Source organism: Symphalangus syndactylus, chromosome 5 (assembly GCF_028878055.3).
Source record: "Symphalangus syndactylus isolate Jambi chromosome 5, NHGRI_mSymSyn1-v2.1_pri, whole genome shotgun sequence".
NCBI classification, from domain to species: Eukaryota; Metazoa; Chordata; class Mammalia; order Primates; family Hylobatidae; genus Symphalangus; species Symphalangus syndactylus.
In genome coordinates this window covers 141,345,528-141,367,550 of record NC_072427.2, presented here as the reverse complement: position 1 = coordinate 141,367,550, position 22,023 = coordinate 141,345,528, and the positions used below count along the sequence as shown (strand labels likewise).

Here is a 22,023-nt window from a genome sequence, read left to right as displayed (position 1 = left end):
CATGCTAGAGTGCAGTGGCATGATCTTGGCTCACTGCAACCTCCGCCTCCTGGGTTCAAGTGATTCTCATGCCTTGGCCTCCTGAGTAGCTGGGATTACAGGCACACACCATCACACCTGGCTAATGTTTGTATTTTTAGTAGAGATGGGGTTTCACCATGTTGGCCAGGTTGGTCTCAAACTCCTGACCTCAAGTGATCCACCCACCTTGGCCTCCCAGAGTGCTGGGATTTCAGTCATAAGTCACTGCACCCAGCCCATTTACCCTATATTTTATTCTTGTAGTTTTGGATCTTTTGTTTAAGTCTTTTTTTTTTTTTTTTTTTTTAGAGATAGGAACTCACTATGTTCACTATGTTGTCCAGGCTGGCCTTGAACTCTTGGGCTCAAGTGATCCTCCTGCTTCAGCCTCCTGAGTAACTGGGTCTATGGATGTGCACCACCACCTGGCTACATTTAAGTCTTTAATCTATTTTGAGTTAATTTTGCATTTGGTAAGATAAGGATCTAGTTTCATTCTTCTGCATATATATCCAGTTTTTCAAGCACCATTTATTAGACTGTCCTTTTCCCATTGTGTGTTCTTGGCACTTTTATTGAAAATTAGTTGGCTGTAAATATGTGCATTTATTTCTATGTTCTCTATTCTATTCCACTGGTCATTGTGATTCTTTTTTTTATTCCAGTGTCATGCTGTTTTGGTTACAATAGTTTTGTAGTATATTTTGAAGTCAGCTACTGTGATGCCTCCAGTTTTCTTTTTCTTTGCTCAAGATTGCTTTGGCTATTCAGGGTCTTTTGTGGTTCTATACAATTTTTTTTCTTAACACAGCTATTTTGAATTCCTTGTCTAATAGGTCACACATCTTCTCTTTGGGATTTGTCACTAGCCCCTTATTTTGTCTGTTTAGTGAGGTCATAATTCCGATTGTACTTGGTGATTGTGGCTGCACGTTGATGTCTGCACATTGAAAAATTAGGTATTTATTTTAATCTTCACAGTCTGGCTTTATATGTTCCCATCCTTCTTCAGTGGGCCTGTTCAGTTATCCAAGCCGACTGTTATGAAAGACTGTGACCATTGCCGTTGTTCCAACACTAGAGGGTGCCCTAAGCCCATATTTGTTGTCAGTTTCACAAAAGTTCCATGGTTGGTGTGCATTCTGGCAGAGATGGACCTGGTGAAGATCCAAGGAGTGTACCCAAGTTGAGTGAGAATATTGGCCAGGGACTCAAGTCTGGAAGCCTGTCCCATAGGCCCAGACAGGCGAGGCTTCCAGGCCAATTCCCCAACTGCAGCAAGAGAAGATGGAGCTGAGCCTGGGCCACCTCTGTACCTGCTGTGGGATAGGGGCTGGTGGCCCAGATATGCACGCCTCCCAACAGTTCTCAGGAGATGCTGAAGTTGAGACTAGTTCCCCTCAGAATTCACTGTGAGATCAAGGCCAGTGAGTTCACCCCAGTAGGTCAGGTGGGTGCACATCCCACAGTCATTTCCTGCACAAATGGGACAGTTCCTAGACTGAGGAGCTGGAGCTGATTGGGCCCCCTCAGGATCTGCTTTGGGATGGAGGCTGATGTGCTCATCATGTAGGCTTACATGACTGACATGTGTAATCCCTAGACTGTGAGACATTGGTGAGTCTTTCTCTTGAGTTCTTGCACAAACACTAATAAGCTGGGATCCCAGATGAGGAGGGCTGGAGCCCAGTTACAAGGTAACTTTCAAATTCACTTCCAAGACCATTGTCAGTGGGCAGATGAGCCTTTCTGCCAAGGTACTAATGTGCATGATTCCTCCTGGACCCCTTGGCAAATTGTTTTGGTTCAAGGATAAACAGGAGTGTACCTAAGCCTTTTGGGAAACAAGGCTGTTTCTAGATTTAAATCCCAGGGGCATGATCAGCAGGTCTGCCACCTGGCTGTTGGTCTGCACTCTCAAAACAGTCTTTCTGGCTATTGGGCTCCACCAGGGATTCATAGCTTCCTACCTTCCTACCGCAGAGACTTGTCTGTGGATGAATGCAGACAAATTTTGGGAGGACATGAGTGGGTGACTTCCTATTACACCATTTTGTTGATTTGTCTGTGTTACGCATGTCCCTGTGAAGAGACCACCAAACAGGCTTTGTGTGAGCAATAAATCTTTTTAATCTCCTCGGTGCAGGTGGACTGAGTCCGAAAAAGGAGTCAGCAAAGGGAGATGGGGTGGGGCAGTTTTATAGGATTTGGGTAGGCAGTGGAAAATTACAGTTAATGGGGGTTTTTCTCTTGTGGGCAAGGGTGGGGGTCACAAGGTGCTCAGTGGGGAGCTCCTGAGATTCATTGTCCAGGAGAAGGAATGTCACAAGGTCCATTGATCAGTTAGAGTGGGGCAGGAACAAATCACAATGGTGGAGTGTCATCAGTTAAGGCAGGAACTGGCTATTTTCACTTCTTTTGTGGTTCTTCAGTTGCTTCAGGTCATCTGGATGTATATGTGCAGGTCACAGGGGATATGATGGCTTAGCTTGGGCTCAGAGGCCTGACAGTCTCTAGATTTTATCTGATTTTATTCATCACTATTTTGTAATTTTTAGCATTAAAATAATATACGTATTTTCTTAGATGTATACATAAGTATTTCATTTTTTGGGTGATTATAAATGATATTATATTTTAAATTTTGATGTTCACATATTTATTGCTGGTATACAGAAATAGAATTAATTTTTATATGTTGATCTTGGGTCAGTGACCATGCTGAACTCCCTTATTAGTTCCAAGACCCTTCTCATAGATGCTTTAAAATTTTCTACACAAACGATCATGTAATCTGTAAGTAAGGACAGTTTAATATCATTTTCACTGAGATATATGCCTTTCATCTTTCTTCTTCCCTTATTCAGTGGCTGTAATGTCCAGGACTATGTTGACTAACATAGTCAACTGGTGAGAGCAGACATTATTTTCAATCTTGGGGTCCACAAGATTCAGTCTTTCACCATTAAATATCATGTTTGCTGTAGTTTCTTTGTAGATGATATTTGTCAAGTTAAAAAATTTCCCTCATCTTTCACATTTTATGAGAATTTTTATCATTAATAAATTTTGAATATTAAATGCTTTTTCTGCATCAGTTGATAATATTGTATAATTTTCTGTTGATGTGATAAATGATATTAATTGATTTTTCAATATTGAACCATCCTTGTATCCTGAAATAAACCCCACTTGATAGTTGTTTATAATTCTTTTTATATATTGCTAAATTCTACTTGCTAGTATTTTGTTAAAAATTTTTTATCTATGTTCATGAAATATTGGTCTATAGTTATTAATATCTTTTCCTCATTCTTTTTTATTTCTCTCTTTCTTGTGCTGTTTTTGTCTCGTATGGATATCAAGATAATTCTAGATTTATAAAATTAACTGAGAAAAAATTTTCTCCTTTTCTGTTTTCTGGAAGAGATTGTGTAGAGTTGGCATTAATTCTTCTTTAATGTTTGGTAGAATTCTTGAATGAAACCATCTAAGCCTGAAGAGATTTATTCTTGGAGAGTTTTAAAAAATTTGAAGTCAATTTTCTTAATACTTGTCAGTCTATCAGCATATAGTTCTGGTAGTTTGTGTTCTATTTTATCTAAGATAATTTTAATATCTAAGATAATTCTATCTTAGATAAAATCAAATAAAATAAAAATTCATCTATTTTATCTAAGTTGCCAAATTTATGTGTATAGATTGGTTTCCTTATTATGCTTTTAATGTGTGTAGGGTCTGAAGCACTATCCCTATTTTATTCTTGATATTGGTAATTTGTGTCTTTTTTAAAAACAACTTTTCAAGAGGCTTGTCAATTTTATTGACCTTTTCAAAGAATGATTGTCACATTGATTTTTCTGTATTGCCTTTCTGTTTTCATTTATTTCTGCTCTTATCCTTATTATTTTCTTTTTTAAAAATTATACATTTTATTTATTGATTGTTATTTTTTGAGACAAGGTCTTGCTCTGTTGCCCAGGCTGAAGTACAGTGGCACAATCATGGCTCATTGCAACCTCGAACCCTTAGGCTCAAGCAATCCTCCTGCCTCAGCCTCCCAAGTAGCTGGGACTACTACAGGCATGCACCACCCTTCCCAACTAATTTTTTGTACTTTTTTTGTAGAGGTGGTGTCTTGCTATGTTACCTGGACTGCTCTTGATCTCCTGGTCTCAAGTGATCTTCCCACCTTGCCTCCACAAAAAACTGAGATTACAGGTGTGGGCCACTGCTCCCAGCCCATCCTTATTATTTTCTTCTATCTGCTAGCTTTGGGTTTACTTTGCTCTTTCTCTTCTGTGTTTCTGAGAGGAGAGATTAGATTAATACTTTGAGACTCCTCTTTTCTAATGTATGTAATTTAGTGGTATAAAGTTCCTTTATAGCAATGCTTTGGTTTTAGCCTACAAATTTTGATATGTTGTGTTTTCATTCAATTAAATGCATTTTTATTGCCCTTGAAACTTTTTCTTTGAAAGAGAACAATATAAAATGTGTTGTTTGGTTTCCAAGTGTTTGGAGGTTTTCCTGTTATCTTTCTGTTATTGATTGTTAGTTTAATTCCTTGGTGGTTAGAGAACACATTCTGTATGATTTAAATTTAAAAAAAAACATTTTGAGGTTTGTTTTATGGCCTGGGATATTATCTTATTACATATTTCTTGAGCACTTGCAAAGAATATGTTTTCTGCTGTTGTTGGATGGAGTGTTCTATAAACGTTGATAAAATCCTGTTGGTTGATGGTGTTGAATTCATCTATCACCTTGCCGATTTTCTGTCTAGTTCTATCAATTATTGAAGGAGGGGTATTGTCATTTCCAATTACAATTGCGGATTTGTCAATTTTTTCTTTTATTTCTATTTGTCTTTGCGGCACATATTTTTCAACTCTGCTATTTGGTAAATACACATTTAGGATAGATATGTCTCCTTGGTTGATTGACCTTTATCATTACATAGTGTCCCTCTCTGTCTCTGTCTCTGGGGTTTTTTTTTTTGTGTTCTGAAGTCCACTTCGTCTGATATTAATACAGTCACTGATGCTTCTTTTTTTAAGTGAAACATGGTGGCTCTTTATTGAAATTTTCATGTGAGGACAGAAACTAATATAATACATTTAATTAACTTGGAATATTTGTGTGAAGATATAAACTAATACCTTCAAATATCCTAGAATCTATCATTTCTAAGCCAGATTATGCTCTTCTATCATTTTCATTCTTTAGCATATGACACAAGTGGGAAATATGTCAAGGGGATGTATGGTGTGTGGTATTAAGGAATGCTATTCCTGATGGCTTGCTATTGCATGGCTTCCAAAACTGTGCTGAAATAATTTTACATTTGGTTGCCTTACTTATTCTCAAGCATTTAAAATAAATACGCATGTGAGAAAGAACACAGATACACTTATATCAACCAGTAAGATTGTTCATTAATTATCAAATACAGTATATGTTAAAAGCCTATAGGGTTTAGGTTGCTATGTTAGTGATTGGCAAATAATACTTTTACTAGATGTAGAGTTTTTACTGGAAAAGACAGATACTTTATTTTATTATTATTATTTTTGAGATGGAGTCTTGTTTGGTCGCCCAGGCTGGAGTGTAGTGGTGTGATCTCGGCTCACTGCAATCTCTGCCTCCAGGGTTAAAGCGATTCTTCTGCCTCAGCCTCCCAAGTAGCTGAGATTACAGGCAACCGCCACCATGCCCGGCTAATTTTTTGTATTTTTAGTAGAGATGGGGTTTCACTATGTTGGCCAGGCTGGTCTCAAACATCTGACCTTGTGATCCACTGACCTTGGCCTCCAAAGTGCTGGGATTACAGGTGTGAGCCACCACGCCCAGCCAAGACAGACACTTTAAATTAAATTATAATAATTTACTTAAATAAATATATAAATATACACAATATGTGTTTTTTTTTTTTTTTTTTTTTTTTTTTGTTTTTTTTTTTGAGACAGAGTCTTGCTCTGTTGCCCAGGCTGGAGTGCAATGGCATGATCTCAGCTCACTGTGACCTCCGCCTCCCAGGTTCAAGGATTCTCCTGCCTTAGCCTCCTGAGTAGCTGGAATTACAGGTGCAAGCCATTGTGCCTGCCTAATTTTTGTATTTTTAGTAGAGACGGGTTCACCCTGTTGGTCAGGCTGGTCTTTAACTCCTGACCTCGTTATCCACCCACCTTGACCTCCCAGAGTCCTGGCATTACAGGCATGAGCCACCATGCCTGGTGCACAGTATGTTTTAAAGGAAGAACAGGGATTTATGTAAACCCATATTAAGGCACTGGAAATTAGAATTGGAAGAGAGAATGGTTGGAAAACATGTGATAGAGTTTTTAAAATTATTTTTATTTTATTTTTTCAGCTTTATTAAGGTTTAATTGACAAATTAAAAGCCTATAATAACAAATTAAACCTTAATAGTTAGTATACATTTATGGGTTGATAGTATATATTTATGGCATGAAACATAATGTTTTACTGTATGTATACATTGTGCAATAATTAAATCAAACTAATTAATATATCCATCATTTCATATGCTTATCTTTTTTATGATGAGAATAATTTAAGATCTACTCTCTTAGAAGTTTTCAAGTGTACATTATATTATAAATTTTATAGTCATCATGCTGTACAATAGATCTCCAGAACATAAATCCTCCTGTCTAACTGAAATTTCATACCCTTTGATGGACATCTCCCATCAGTCACTATTCTGCTCTCTGTTTTTATGAGTTTGACTTTTTTAGATTCCACATATAAGTGAGATCATGCAGCATTTGTCTTTGATTAATGTTTGCATGATGCAAATTTTTGCATCCATTTACTTTCTACCTGCCTATGTCTTTATATTTGAAATGAATTTCTTATAGACATCATATATTTGGGTCATGTTTTTAAGTCCACTCTGCCAAGATTTCTTTTAATTATTTTATTTGGCCCATTTACATTTAATGTAATCAACAATATGTTAAGGCTTAAGTTTGCCTTCTTGTTTTATTTTGTTTTGTTTGTTCTGTTTTTCATTTTTGTGTTTTATTTTTTATTTTTATGTTTTGCCTTCCTGTGGGTTACTTGAAAGTTTTGTAGAATTCGGTTTTGGTTTATCTATTGTATTTGTAGTGTATCCCTATGTAATAGCTTTTAAAATTATTGCTCTAGGTGTTATATATACATAACTTATTACGGTCTACAGGAGTCATCATTTTACCAATTCAAGCAAAGTACAGAAATCTTACTTCCCTTTATATTCCTTTATCCTCCCCAATTTATAATTGTCTTTTCAAAAAATTATTTGTTTTCCACTTACTATCATTCCCAGTAATTGTCTCTGTGTACATTTAGAACCACATCAGATAGTGTTGTAATTTTTGTTTTAACCATCAAATAGAAGCATGAAAACTCAAGAGGAAAAGAAAAGTGCATTGTAAGTACTTACGTTTTTGCCTACCGTATTCTTTCTTCCTTTGTAAAGTTTCATGGCTTCTCTTTTTCCCCCTTGCCTTTCTGGTTAGAGAATGTCCTTGAGCCATTATCTTAGAGGGGTCTGCTGGGAAAAATTATATTCGTTTTCCATGATTTGAGAATATCTCAATTTCGCCTTGATTCATAAAGGATATTTTTGCTGTATATAGAATTCTGGGATGTCAGTTATTTTCTTTCAGCACTAGAAAATTGTTGTGCCATATTTTTCTGGCTTTCATGGTCTCTGATGAGAAATACACTCTTCTTGGAATTGTTTTCTCCTCTATATAAGGTGTTTACCTCTCATTGCTTTGAAGACTTTTCCGTTCTCTTTAGTTTTCAGAAGTTTGACTCTGATGTGTCTTGATGGCATCTAAAAGGAAGGCATAACCTGTAATGCTAGCACTTTGGGAGGCCAAGGCGGGCAGATCACCTGGGGTCAGGAGTTCAAGACCAGCATTGCAAACATGGGGAAACCCCATCTCTATTAAAAATACAAAAAAATTAGCCAGGTATGGTAGTGGGTACTTGTAGTCCCAGCTACTTGGGAGGCTGAGGCAGGAGAATTGCTTGAGCCAGAGAGCCGGATGTTGCAGTGAGCCAATATTGTGCCACTGAACTCCAGCGTGGGTGACAGAGAGAGACTCCATCTCAAAATAAACAAAAATAATAATAAAATTAAATTAAAGAAGGGCAGAGGATGAGGATCTCGGAGAAGAGACTGAAGAGGAATAGCCTGTGAGGTAGGAGGAAAAATAGAAAAAAAGATACAAAATGAAAACCAAGAAAGGATGAATTTCTCAGTGTGCCCTCGAATATGTGGAAGAAAAGGAAATATAAGAGATATACTCACCAAAATTTTCACTACCTGGTAACATTTTACCAAAGACTGACCTTTGCAGAGAGTTAAACATTTTGTACACCTGGAAGTGGTGATGGCCTCATATCTCCTTTTCATCCCTTGATATGGAAAAGTCTAACGTTTTATGAGCCTAGCAGCCTTTTATCTGGTTTGCTAAAGTCTCTTAACCCCAGTTTGTTTTGTACACAGATATCTGTATCATTTTTCACAAATGTAATTAGATTCAATAACAAAAACAAAATGTATTGTTTACAATATGGCCATGAATTTGCTGAATTCTGCTTATCAAAGTGTCATTGCTTAAAATAAAGAAATACAGTGTGGAACAAAGATCTGTGGGTGAGGATCTTAGAAAATGTGAATTAAAGTCCCTGCCCAAATCTGGAAGCAGAGGAATCAGGAACCTCTACAAGTGCACCACCTGGTAACATTTTACCAAAGACTGACCTTTGCAGAAAGTTTAACATTTTGTACACCTGGAAGTGGTGATGGCCACATATCTCCTTTTCATCTCTTTTTATGGAAAAGTCTGTGGTCTTATGAGCCCAAGGTAGGGACTGTAGCACATCTGATTTGAAACCAGATTACTAGTTAAGAAGTTAAAATGAGGTATCGCAAAGAGTCCACACTGAGGAATCAGGGCTTATACTTTTTAAAAAGGCTATTTCTTCTAGAGAAACATTTTAACTAAGTGTAGTGCTGAAGTTTCATTATTATCCACTGATTTATTTTTGTTAGAGAATGAATTCTGAATCAGTATATGTAGTTCCATGGAAAAAAGGCCAATTATTTTGCAATAATATATAAAATCCTCTCTGTAAGAATTAAAGAAAGAGGAAAGAAACATGAAAGGTGGCTCGACAGCCAAGGACAGGTTTGTTTTAGAGAAAACAAACCTGAGAGGGGCTTCTGGCTGAGTTAGGTCAGAGCCTGCTCTCTTATAGACTAAGAGTTTTTAAGGATTCAGGGTGGGAGGGTTTATCAGAGGCTTGGACTGCTTGTCTTTGTTGTGCTTACCTGCAAGGGAGAGTTTTATGTCTGTTCCCATAAATCTTCCTGCAGCTGCAGGCATACCCCCCAAGTCTGCTTTTAGCTTCCCTATCTTAGTGCACCTGAAGGGAAAGGAATGTGCTTTTTAAGGCCCACCATTTTACTGGGGCCCACTGTATGAGGGTAAAGTTTGGCAGAGGCTTTCCCCCCACTTCCCCCTGTGCCAGAGCTGTCTTATCTTTGTTTTACTGTCTGCTCTTTCTGGCTGCTTCTTGTTAGAAGGGAAGTGATTTCCCTGAAATGCATGAGGCTAGAAAGGGAGCTGGAACTTAAAGTGGTGGTGTTTGTCTGAGATGACAGTGCTTCGGCTGTGTCACTCACCCTATTGTAGAAAATGGTACAAACATCCTCCTTATCCTGCCTATTATTTAATGCATCTCTCTCTTCTGCTTTTTGATATATCCCATCAATATTTTTCTCCATATGCCATCTTAGTTCAGATCTTTATCATTTCACATGGTTTCAAACATCAGCCTTTTATCTGGTTTGCTAAAGTTTCCTAACCTCAGTTTGTTTTGTACACAGCTATCTATATCACGTTTCACAAATGTAATTAGATTCAGTAACAGAAACAAAATGTATTGTTTACAATATAGCCATTAATATGCTGACTTCTGGTTATCAAAATGTCATTGCTTAAAGAAATAGATTGTGGGAGAAAGATCTGTGGGTGAGGATCTTAGAAAATGTGAATTAAAGTCCCTGCTATATACCATATAATGAGTTTTATTTTCCTTATTTAGGCTATAGTTTTCTCATTTGTAAAACAAAGTAGTTTAAATAGATGATCTCTGAAGCTTCTAAATCCTGATTCTGAATATAGCTTGACTGGCCCATGGACATTCAGGTCTTTGCATTGAGTTTCTCATTAAATTTCCTGAGGCATTTTTTTTTTAATTCAATAAAGTTTAAGGAACATGAATCAGTAGTGGGCCCCATGTTGGACCCTGAGTGTAGAAAAATTCCCCACCCAGAGAAACAGAAGAGAGCCATCCATCCACATACTTGTACTACAGCAATATGTAATCAAGGCAGCAATAGCAGCGTTGTACACAGTGCAGTGGAAGGGCAATGATAAAAAATAGCTTTGCCTGAGGATGCTAAATGAAGATTATAGGCAAGCCTACATGGAAGATACAAGAATGGAAAAAAAAAAAAACAACCCTGAAAAGCAAGGAGGCAGAAAATATTCAATAAAATGTTAGGTAGACATCTGATTAAAGTGGATTATTAAATACAAACTCCTAGTTAAGTGCAGTGGATTAAATGTATATGCTTATCTTTGCTTCTCTTTATTTCTCTAAAATGATAATGCGTAGATTAAAAAAACAAATACAAACTGTAAAAGAAATAAAAGAGAAGATAACAGCAGACCAGAGATGGCAAGAAAATTGGGAAAAATTGGAAAGAAAATGGACATGAGAAAATTCACTTAGAAGACTGAATAAAGATGAAAACTATGTACTCTGCAAGTTCAGGGGAGAGCCAAAAAAAGCAACCTCCGCTTGCGTTGAGGAACTCCAAAAGTGTCAGAAATTAAAAATGCAAGGTGCCTCTGAAGGTAGTTGTGCAGATAGGGCTGAAAACAGAAGGTTTGGTTTAAAGTTGGTTTGAGAAGCAGTTAGAGCCTGTGCGGCCCACCCTTACCTCAACAGAGATGGGAGGTTTATTCTCTGGAGACACTGAATCAGAGGATTCAATGTGAAGGATAGATATCTGCTATCCTTCACACTCAGGATAGCAGAAAGGTGAGGAGGCTGAACTGAAAGGGGTAGGGACTAGAAGCTTACACACTGAAAAACGAGAACCCCAAGCTCCAGTCCACAACTCTGGGTTTGTTTACATGTAGCCTTATTATTGTACAGGCAGAAGATTCTCATGGAAAACTGATATAGCAAAAAACAAAAACAAAAACAAAAAAATCCAAAGATACTGGCAGCTAATGATTCACTTAAAAATAAGTCCCTACCTGTTACCCTACAGAGAAAGTCATTGGTCAACAGGTAGAACTTAAGTACAAAGCTTGCAATCAGCTTTCCAGTGCCTCATTATTAAATATGAATGGGAAGCTTAAATATTATCTGGCATTAGAGGGAAGCCTCCATTATAAAATATACAGAAAAAAACTGTAAGTAAAATATACAGAAAAAAACTGTATATAAAATATACAGAAAAAGTACAGAAAATATACAGAAAAAGTACTTCAAAAAATTAAAAGTGTAAGAACAATGAAGCATTAAAAAAAAAAAATCTAAGCAGCCCCAAAGATATGAGATAATATTGCAACCCTGAAACAAGAAAAACTATGTGTTTATTTATAAAGCAATATTCAAAGACCAAAACAACATCTCACAAAGAAATAAAAAGCCCTTAAAAAAATTCCATTAGGATGAAAGATAAAGCTTAAGAAACTTCCAATAGTACAGCAAAAAATGCAAACAGAGAATGAATAAAAATATAATAATAAAAAATAGATTTCTATTAAGAGGGAAGAGAGAAAACAGAGAAAATTATCAAATAATAATGAGAAATAACAGGCTTACCAAGTACCCTGCACAATAAATGAAGATCTACATCAAACACAATGAAGACATTTCAAAGTGCAGCTAGAAAGATACAATTCTAAAAGCTTTTAGACGTAAAAAGTCAAATACACGGGATTAGAAATCAGAATGTCTTTAAATTTCTCAATAGCTTGATGGAAACTAGCTGATATGGTTTAGACCTTTATCCCCTCCAAATCTCATGTTGAATTGTAATCCCCAATGTTGCAGGTGGGGCCTGGTGGGAGATGTTTGGGTCATGTGGGTGGATCCCTCATGAATAGCTTGGTGCCCTCCCTGCAGTAATGAATTCAGGTAAAATCTGGTTGTTTAAAAGGGTGTGGCACTTTCCCTGTCTCTCTTGCTCTCTCTCTCCCGCTGTGATGTGCTTGCTTCCCTTTGCCTTCTGCCATGATTGAAAGCTTCTTGAGGGCCTCACCAGAAGCAGACACCAATGCTATGCTTCCCGTACAGTCTGCGAAACCGTGAGGCAATGAAACCTCTTTTCTTTATAAATTACCCAGTCTCAAGTATTGCTTTATAGTAATGCAAATGGACTAACACACTAGCAGACAATAGAAAAATGTTTTCAAATTCAAAGGAAAAATGATGTTTTATGCTCAAAGTATCAGTCAATTGTAAGAGGAGAATAAAAATTATTTCAGACGTGCAAGTTCTCAAAAGATCTAGAGACCAACCCATACAGACTGAACCAGAAGGCTTCAGAAAAAAATTAAACATTTTTCACTTCTATAGGGGGAATTTAAAGGATCAACCATGATCGATAGTTTTTAACTCCAGGGAAAACAAAAATTTTTACAAGAAATTTAATCATAAAATATATGGCTCAGTTATGAATAATATTCAGTAGTTATAATAATATAGATACTTGAATACTGATTTAACCAAAAACTTTGAAATAGACTTGACGGATGGGGGTTGGAAAAGTTCATGAGTAGGTAGAAGGGAGGGATATGTAAGACAGGTAATTTTTCCTCCTTCGTGGTAGGAAGTTTATAAATGAAACCCAAAACTAAAAAGTTTAGATGTAGCAGTTGTTACATGTTATTTAGAAATACAGCGATAATTACCAAAAGAAAAAGCTAGTTGATATTTGGAGAGCAGAAACTGGGTGTAGGGATAGGTGCAGCGAAAAATTTGTGTCATTCATTATACACTTTGTAAAACAATTGGATTTTTAAGACTAAATACATGTTTTATTTTGATTTAAAAAATCAAGATTAAATTACAAAAAGAGGCCGGGTGTGGTGGTGGCTCACGCCTGTAATCCTAGCACTTTGGGAGGCCGAGGCAAGCAGATCATGAGGTCAGGAGATCGAGACCATCCTGGCTGATGCGGTGAAACCCCGTCTCTACTAAAAATACAAAAAATTAGCTGGGTGTGGTGGCGGGCACCTGTAGTCCCAGCTACACGGGAGGCTGAGGCAGGAGAATGGCGTGAACCTGGGAGGTGGAGCTTGCAGTGAGTCGAGGCTGTGCCACTGCACTCCAGCCTGGGCGACAGAGTGAGACTCGTCTCAAAAAAAAAATTACAAAAAGAAACACTAAGATTAAATGGAGAATTTCTTATGAAAGTGTGTTGAGTTCACATATTCCCACTAATCTCCAAGACTCCTAACAAAAAATAAAAAATAAAAGTAAAGCTAAACAACAATTTACAAAGAGCTAAAAACCAAATAGCCAGAAAATGTTGGTAATTGAAAACACGGGTCTGATGCTTTCAAAAGAGGTTTAGGGAAGAAACATAAATTCAATCATCATCTTTAGCTAGGTGGTAAATTAATGCATTAATTTGAATAAACTCATTTTAGGATAAATAATGAATGAGGAGAGAATGAGCCTTCCTGCTAGAAACAGACTGAAGATCCAGAAGCTCAAATTTTAGGGTGCAGTGTGGTGGGTGGGCAGGTAACATGATCCATTAATGCCTGCCATCTGGGGAGAAACTAGGAACTTAAATGGGGGCCCTCTCACCTCAGAAGCAATGGCTTAAAACAAATTATAATCCCTGCTGGGAAAGGTGGCCTGTGTCAAGCTGCTGCTTAGAGTGGGAAGAGAGAAAACTGGCAGCCTCCATACCAGGACCAGGGCCATGCCAACCTTTGCTAGGTGCACAGTAGCCCACAGAGCATTAAATATAAGCTATCAATTTAAGCCTGGAATGGAGCTGAGAAGCTCAGTCAGTCATGTGGACACAATCTTTAAGTAATCAGAGACACGGTAAAATTAAAGAGTTTATGGAGCCCCAACCCAGAATGCCATAGAGAGAGAGAAGATGCAAAACCAAGTGGCTGGGTCATGAGCGATTGACCCAGGTACTTTGGTAAGGGGTGAATAGTGCAGACCCTGGAGCTACGTTATAATAATTTAAATCTTGAATCCATTGTTTACTGACAGTATGAGGCTAGCTAGTTTTACTTACCAGCCAGTGTTCTTAGCTTTCTCATCCGTAAAACAGGCGGAAACACAGCACCTGTTTCATAGAATTTTTGTGAATCACCCTTTAAAAAGAGTAAGCACTCAGAAAATATTAACTATAAGTATACTTATATATACTATTTTACTGTTAATAATTATTGTTTTGTTATGTTAGTATTTTATGAGTTCCAGAAGTAAAAAATGAAGAAAATTAAAAACAAGCAATATTTAAAAAGAAAGTGGCTGAGAATTTTCCCAAATCGAAACTCACATATCTTCTTTTATTTTTTTTGAGATGGAGTCTCGCTCTCTTGCCCAGGCTGGAGTGCAGTGGCATGATCTCCACTCATTGCAACCTCTGCCTCCCGGGTTCAAGCAATTCTCTGCCTCAGCCTCCTGAGTAGTTGGGATTACAGGCACCTGCCACCACGCCTGGCTAATTTTTTTGTATTTTTAGTAGAGACGGAGTTTCACTATGTTGGCCAGGCTGGTTTTGAACTCCTGACCTCGTGATCCACCAGCCTCGGTGTCCCAAAGTGCTGGATTACAGGTGTGAGCCACTGTGCCTGGCCAAACCCACATATCTTTAAGTGTACTAGAGGCAAAAGACCTCAAAGACTGAGAGTCTGTCTGATGGAAAGCATGCTACTTTTTCATGCTACAATAACAGCTGCCATAATTAAATAGTTCCAAAGTACTAAGAGAAAATTTCCCTCAATCTAGAATTTCATAAATAGCCAAACTATCATTAAAAAATAAAGACCAAATATAGACATTTTCAAACATAAAAAGATAAAGGAAGTTTGCAACCCACACATTCTTGCTAAAAGAAATACTAAAGGGCCCTGGTTCAGAAAGATGTCAAGTGAGTCCAGGAGAGGGAACAGGATGCAAGACACAACTGTGAATCAGATGTCAGTAAAAAATGCTGGTAAATGCAATTAGCTATTGATTATAAAAAACTTAGCTTGTAGTCACTCGTAGCGTTTTCTTAAATTGTTTTTATATTCTTTATTTATGTGTGCTGTTTAAAATTATTCTTAGCAGGCCGGGCACAATGGTCACGCCTGTAATCCCAGCATTTTGGGAGGCCAGGGTGAGCAGATCACTTGAGGTCAGGAGTTTGAGACCAGCCTGGCCAACATGTGAAACTCTGTCTCTACTAAAAATACAAAAAAAAAAAAAAAAAAAAAAGAAAACCAATTAGCCGAGTATGGTGGCACATACCTGTTATCCCAGCTGCATGGGTGGCTGAGGCACGAGGATAGTTTGAACCCGGGAGGCAGAGGTTGCAGTGAGCTGAGATGGCGCCATTGCACTGCAGCCTGGGTAACAGAGTGAGACTCCATCTCAAAAATAAATAAATAAATAAATAATATATAAAATAAAATTACTCTTAGCAGACATTTTTCTAATTTATTATTGTTTACAAAAAGTCTGCTTTTGGCTTTCGTTCTCCTATTTTTTTTTTAAGTTTTTTTGTTTGTTTTCTTAAGGTTCTTATTTTACTGATCTCTTTTATTTTTCTTATCTTTCATTATTCTTTCTATAAATTAATTCATTTTTCTGTTTTCCTTATTCTTGAAATGGGATCTCACTTTGCTGCTCAGGCTAGACTCGGACTCCGGGGCTCAAGTGACCCTCCGTCCTCAGTCTCCAGAGTAGCTGGGACTCAGATGCATGCCGCCATTCCTAGCTGTTTTCCTTTTTTTTTTTTTTTTTTTTTGAGATGGAGTGTTGCTCTATCACCCAGGCGGAAGTGCAGTGCCACGATCCCGGCTCACTGCAACTTCCGCCCTCTGGGTTCAAGCAATTCTCCTGCCTCAGCCTCCTGAGTAGCTGGGATTACAGGCGCATGCCACCACGCCCAGCTAATTTTTGTATTTTTTTAGTGGACATGGGGTTTCACCATGTTGGCCAGGCTGGTCTTGAACTCCTGACCTCAAGTGATCTGCCCGTCTTCGCCTCCCCAAATGCTCAGATTACAGGCATGAGCCACTGCGCTCAGCCAAAGTGGTCTTTCTAAAGCAGAAATTTGGTTTATACAACTCCTCTGATTATTCTTAAATAACTTCACATTCATTCAGATGAAAATCTAAATTCCTTAACAGTGGTATAATCAATTCCTATGCCCCGGCACCATTTCTCCCTTCCCTCTATTAGAGACCAGGTCAGAGGTGTAGTGCATAAATTCTGGTATAAATTTCCTGACTCCTCTTAAAAAAGTACTCTTCCTGGTTTTTTATACCCGTATTCTTTTCCTTATTTCTAGTGTTACACTTATAAAACAGTTTTGCAAATACTTGTTTTTACTATATGTAATTGCACAGACCCTGAGGCCTATTATTTGTTTCACTAGGATATAAGAAAATGTTTGTCATATATAATCTGTATGATTATGGTAAATAATAATGCATTGAAGAAACTATTGCCCCATCTTCTTTTCTGAATCCTCTAAGGCAGCACTTGAGATTTGTACTTAGAATAAATACTTGGATATGTTGGGAATGGTAGGGTTGAATTCCCTAGAGGAATACAAATTTAATAAATTGGAGAGCAGTCATAGAACTCTTATAATGTCTGCTGGTTTACTTTTTTTCTGTAAGCCTCTAATTGTAAGCAAATGTTGATTTTGTTTCACGAGAATATATCTTCTATAAAGAACAAAACTATGATGTATTGAGCACCCTTATCCCAGACTGTGTGAAGCTTTTATGGCATTAGTGTAGTCACCTGAACACCATTGTATGGCCACACACCACACCTCCACTGACTTCAGCATGTGTGACATCTTTTAAGATTTCCTGTAAATAGCTGGGTGTGGTGGCATACCTGTGGTTCCAGGTAGAAGATAGATCGGTGTTAGAGAACACTCATTATATTCTTATAGCTTCACTTGATTAAAACAACTAAGCACACTTGAATCAAATCCAGAAGGAACACTATTTTCTGACTACAAATACCCACCTTCTATTTTAGTGAGAAATTAACTTGTATTGCATTAAGCCTCTGAAAGTTTGGGATTTGTTTGTTCAGCATCTATAAATCTCTATAAATATTTGTAATAGAAAACATTATGTATAGTTATAAGGAACAGTTTGGAGGAAAAATATAATTAATTTAGAAAGAAGGTGCATTTCATAAGGACATATGGGAGTTAAAAAAAAAAAAAAAAGTTGGCCGGGCACGGTGGCTTAAGCCTGTAATCCCAGCACTTTGGGAGGCTGAGGCGGGCGGATCACGAGGTCAGGAGATCGAGACCATCCTGGCGAACACGGTGAAACCCCGTCTCTACTAAAAAAAAAAAAATACAAAAAAATTAGCCGGATGTGGTGGCGGGCGCCTGTAGTCCCAGCTACTCGGGAGGCTGAGGCAGGAGAATGGCATGAACCGGGGAGCGTGGAGCTTGCAGTGAGCCGAGATCACGCCACTGCACTCCAGCTTGGGAGACAGTGAGACTCTGTCTCAAAAAAAAGAAAAAAAAAAAAGTTGGTCTCAGCCGGGCATGGTGGCTCACACCTGTAATCCCACCACTTTGGGAGGCTGAGGTGGGTGGATCACCTGAGGTCAGGAGTTTGAGACCAGCCTGGCCAACATGGTGAAACCCCGTCTCTACGAAAAATACAAAACAAAAAAAAAAATTAGCAGGGTGTGGTGGTGTGCACCCCAGCTACCCGGGTGTAATCCCAGCTACCTGGGAGGCTGAGGCAGGAGAATCACTTGAACCCAGGAGGCAGAGCTTGCAGTGAGCCGAGATCGCGCCACTGCACTCCAGCCTGGGCAACAGAGTGAGACTCCATCTCAAAAAAAAAAAAAAAAGGTTGGTCTCATGGAGGTAGAGAGTAGAATGATATAGAAGCATACAGTTAGATAGAAGGAATAAGTTCTAATGTTTGATTAGCACAATAGAATGACTATAGTTAACAACAGTGTATTGTATATTTCAAAACAGCTAGCAGTGAAGATTTGAAATGTTCCAAACACAAAGAAATAACAAATGTTTGAGGTGATAGATATGCTAAATACCTTGATGTGATCATTACACATTCTATGCATGTACCAACAGATCACATGTACCACATAAACGTGTGTACAATTGTCTATCAATAAAAAAAAACTTTGAGGCTGGGTGCAGTGGCTCACGCCTGTAATCCCAGCACTTTGGGAGGCCAAGGCAGGCGAATCACTTGAGGTCAGGAGTTTGAGACCAGCCTGATCAACATGGCGAAACCCTGTCTCTACAAAAAATACAAAAATAAGCCGAGTGTGGTGGTGCTCACCTGTAGTCTCAGCTACTCAGGAGGCTGAGACATGAAAATTGATTGAACCCGGAGGCAGAGGTTGCGTTGAGTGGAGATCGTGCCACTGCACTCCAGCCTGGGCGACAGAGCGAGACCCTGTCTCAAAGAAAAACAAAAAACAAAACAAAGCAAAAAACCTTTGTAAAAAGAAGGTGCATTTGTGAATTTTATTACCCAGTTAAACCAGATAAAACCAGATGCAGAGAAGATGAATGAAATCCCTTACAAATAAGCACTGGCAATTTTAAGGGGTGAGCAAGCAAACAGAGCAAAGAAGAGTGCTTACAAACAGAGCTAAGAGAATCCAAACATGTTTAGAAAAAATTGCTACCCGTGCAACATGCTATGGAGAGGCAAATAGAAACATTCCATTCTCTGCCTCTCGGTCACATATACTCTATCTTTCTTCAAGATTACCTGGCCAAATGAAAAAGTGAGACTTTGTTTTGACCCCCCGAAAATGTTCTACCTTTCCCTTTATTTGTTTCTAAAGATTAAATGCTCAAAAACCTTACTTACTCCCACACTAATCAAAGGCACATACCCTGCTAGTAAATATTATTACTGAAGTGTAAGTTCAAAACGTTAATCAATATTTGCTTTACTATGTTCACATAACCCAATATCATGTTTTAGATTTTATAACTTTTATGTTAAAACCTATGTAATTTTTTAAATGCTCCTTTTATTTACCAGGAAAACTTCAAGTCATTTAATAAGTATTTTCAAGTTTCTGTTAGTTCAAAAACTAAAATAAAGTGTCAGGAGAAATTGGGAAAATATATCTGAAAAATATGACATGCCAGTTTATAGTCATAATATATAAAATGATTCTTTAAAGCAAATTTTCAAAGACTAACATTTGTATTGAAAATAAGATGGTAAAGAACAGAAACTGACAATTCTTTATTTTTAATTTTATTTTTGTTTTTGAGATGGAGTCTCACTGTGTTACCCAGGCTGGAGTACAGTGGCGCGATCTCAGCTCACTGCAACCTCCACCTCCCAGGTTCAAGCGATTCTCCTGCCTCAGCCTCCTGAGTAGCTGGGACTACAGGCGCCCACCACCACACCTGGCTAATTTTTTATATTTTTGGGAGAGATGGGGTTTCACCATATTGGCCAGTCTGGTCTCGAACTCCTGACCTCAAGCGATCTGCCCGCCTCGGCCTCCCAAAATGCTGGGATTATAGGCATGAGCCACCGTGCCTGGCTTGACAATTCTTAAAAAAGAAAATCTAAATGACTTATGTATATTATATGAATGAGTGATCAATCTTTTTATAATCATTCATTCAACAAATAACTATTGAGCCATATTATTTTTCATTTTTTCAGATGAAAAAGCAAAATATCATTTTTCAGATAAAAATGGTAGTTTTAAAACTATGATACCATTCAGGATTGAAGAAATGGAGATTTCAATACATTAATTGCAGAACTTCAGAACGGCAAGTTAGGCCCATATTTCAAAAGCCATGCATTTCCCTTGATGTAGATATTCTACCTGTGGGTATATATCTAAGTAAATAATCACAGAGGTTCACAGTGATGTATATACAATAACATTTGCATAATTCACAATAGCTCTCAAAAGGAGACAAACAAAATGTCAAACAATAAGAAATTGGTTAAATAAGTCATGGTGTATTTATATGATGTTTAATAAAAGTTACATTGTGGAAACGTATTTTTTGACATGGAAATATTCTTGAGATGTTGATAAGTTAAAAAGAAAAATTTTAAATAATATGTATACTATTATTCTGATTATCCATTGCTTATAAATATGTTTGAAAATTCTCCCAAATATAAACAAATATACCGTTCCATGTGACTATATTTGCATATAATATATGCTAACATTATTAGCATATGCTCGTAAGTAGTGACCTCTGAGTGCTGTATTTAGGAGGCTTTTAAGATTTGTTTTTTTGTGTGTGCTTTTTCTATATATTTTGCCATTTCCCCCATTAAATAACCACTCCTTTTGTAATGAGAAAATAAGCTACAAAATTGGGTTTTTAAAATTAGGTCATTGATAACCTTAGAGTAATTTCAGTATGTTATAAGTGTGGAAGATTTTTAAATTTGTTTGAGTAGTGAGTGTGACTGGAAGTGGAGGCAATGAATACAGACTGTGCTTCAGAGCATCTGGCAGTAAGAAGCACTAGTGAGAAACAAGAGTAAATTTTGGAGAGGTCAGATTGAGGGAAAAGAAGATGGGGGCCAGGCGTGATGGCTCAAGCCTGTAATCCCAGCACTTTGGGAGGCCGAGGTGGGCGGATCACGAGGTCAGGAGTTCGAGACCAGCATGGCCAACATGATGACACCCCGTCTCTACTAAAAATACAAAAAATTAGCGTGGTGGCGGGTGCCTGAAGTCCCAGCTACTCGGAAGGCTGAGGCAGGAGAATCGCTTGAACCCAGGAGGCAGAGGTTACAGTGAGCCAAGAACGTGCCCCTGCACTCCAGCCCAGGTGACAGTGTGAGACTTCGTCTCAAAAAAAAAAAAAAAAAAGAAGAAGAAGAAGATGGGATATGAATATATTTGGAGGATAACAGGAAAAAGACAATGGGGAAAATATTTGTACATAGATTAAGGTTATCTAGAGATATATTTTCCTTATCCACATACCTTTGTATATAGGTTCAAAGGAAATGGAAAATGCAAACTACTGTGCTCTTAATACATGATAAAACATGTATAACATGATGAAGTGTTAGAAGGTTGCATTAGGGTTCTGCAGAGACATGGAATCAGTAAGATAAAGGCCAAAGAACTATCGTGGGAGGTCTTGTTTCTTTGTTATCATACTCTTCCTTTATGTTTAAATCTTTATTGATACATAATAATTGTACATATTTAGGGGGTACATATGATGTTTTGATACATGTGTGTTCAGATTTTGATATTGAGAACAAAAGAGAGAATGGAGGGCATCACAAGCAGTGTTTGTCACAAATAACATCGTGATAAAACAAAAAATAAAAAGAAACAATGTGTAATGATAAACTCAGGGAAATTAGAATATGCATCACCTCAAGCATTTACCATTTCCTTGTGCTGAGCACATTTCAAATATTCTCTTAGCATGGGACTCTTAGCTGACCTCAGAATCTACAGTACCATGGAACACTAGACTTCTGAGAAAAAAAAAAGAGACTGAAATATCATTAAGATAACATTTAACAGATAGCATGACGAAAAGATAGTCATAGCGTGCAAAATTTCTTAGCTTCTGCAGACCTTATAGCTCGTAGTGAACGCCAGCTTCTCAGACAATTCCAGCTGAGTGGGGCCTGGGGCGGGGGCAGCTCTTCTGAGAGA

At 37.7% G+C, this 22,023-nt stretch overlaps 2 protein-coding genes across 2 annotated transcripts in view; one reads left to right on the top strand and one right to left on the bottom strand.

The window, feature by feature from the left end:
* Positions 1 to 22,023, top strand: part of H2AJ (H2A.J histone) — a 92,906-nt gene that overhangs the window by 52,125 nt on the left and 18,758 nt on the right. The window lies entirely within an intron of this gene.
* Positions 1 to 22,023, bottom strand: part of GUCY2C (guanylate cyclase 2C) — a 138,529-nt gene that overhangs the window by 103,607 nt on the left and 12,899 nt on the right. Inside the window, exons 2-3 of the mRNA XM_055280542.2 lie at positions 7,798 to 7,870; positions 7,472 to 7,582 (exon numbers count right to left, since the gene is read on the bottom strand). Coding sequence (XP_055136517.2) covers positions 7,472 to 7,582; positions 7,798 to 7,870 — 184 coding nt within the window. The remainder of the gene's footprint in view (positions 1 to 7,471; positions 7,583 to 7,797; positions 7,871 to 22,023) is intronic.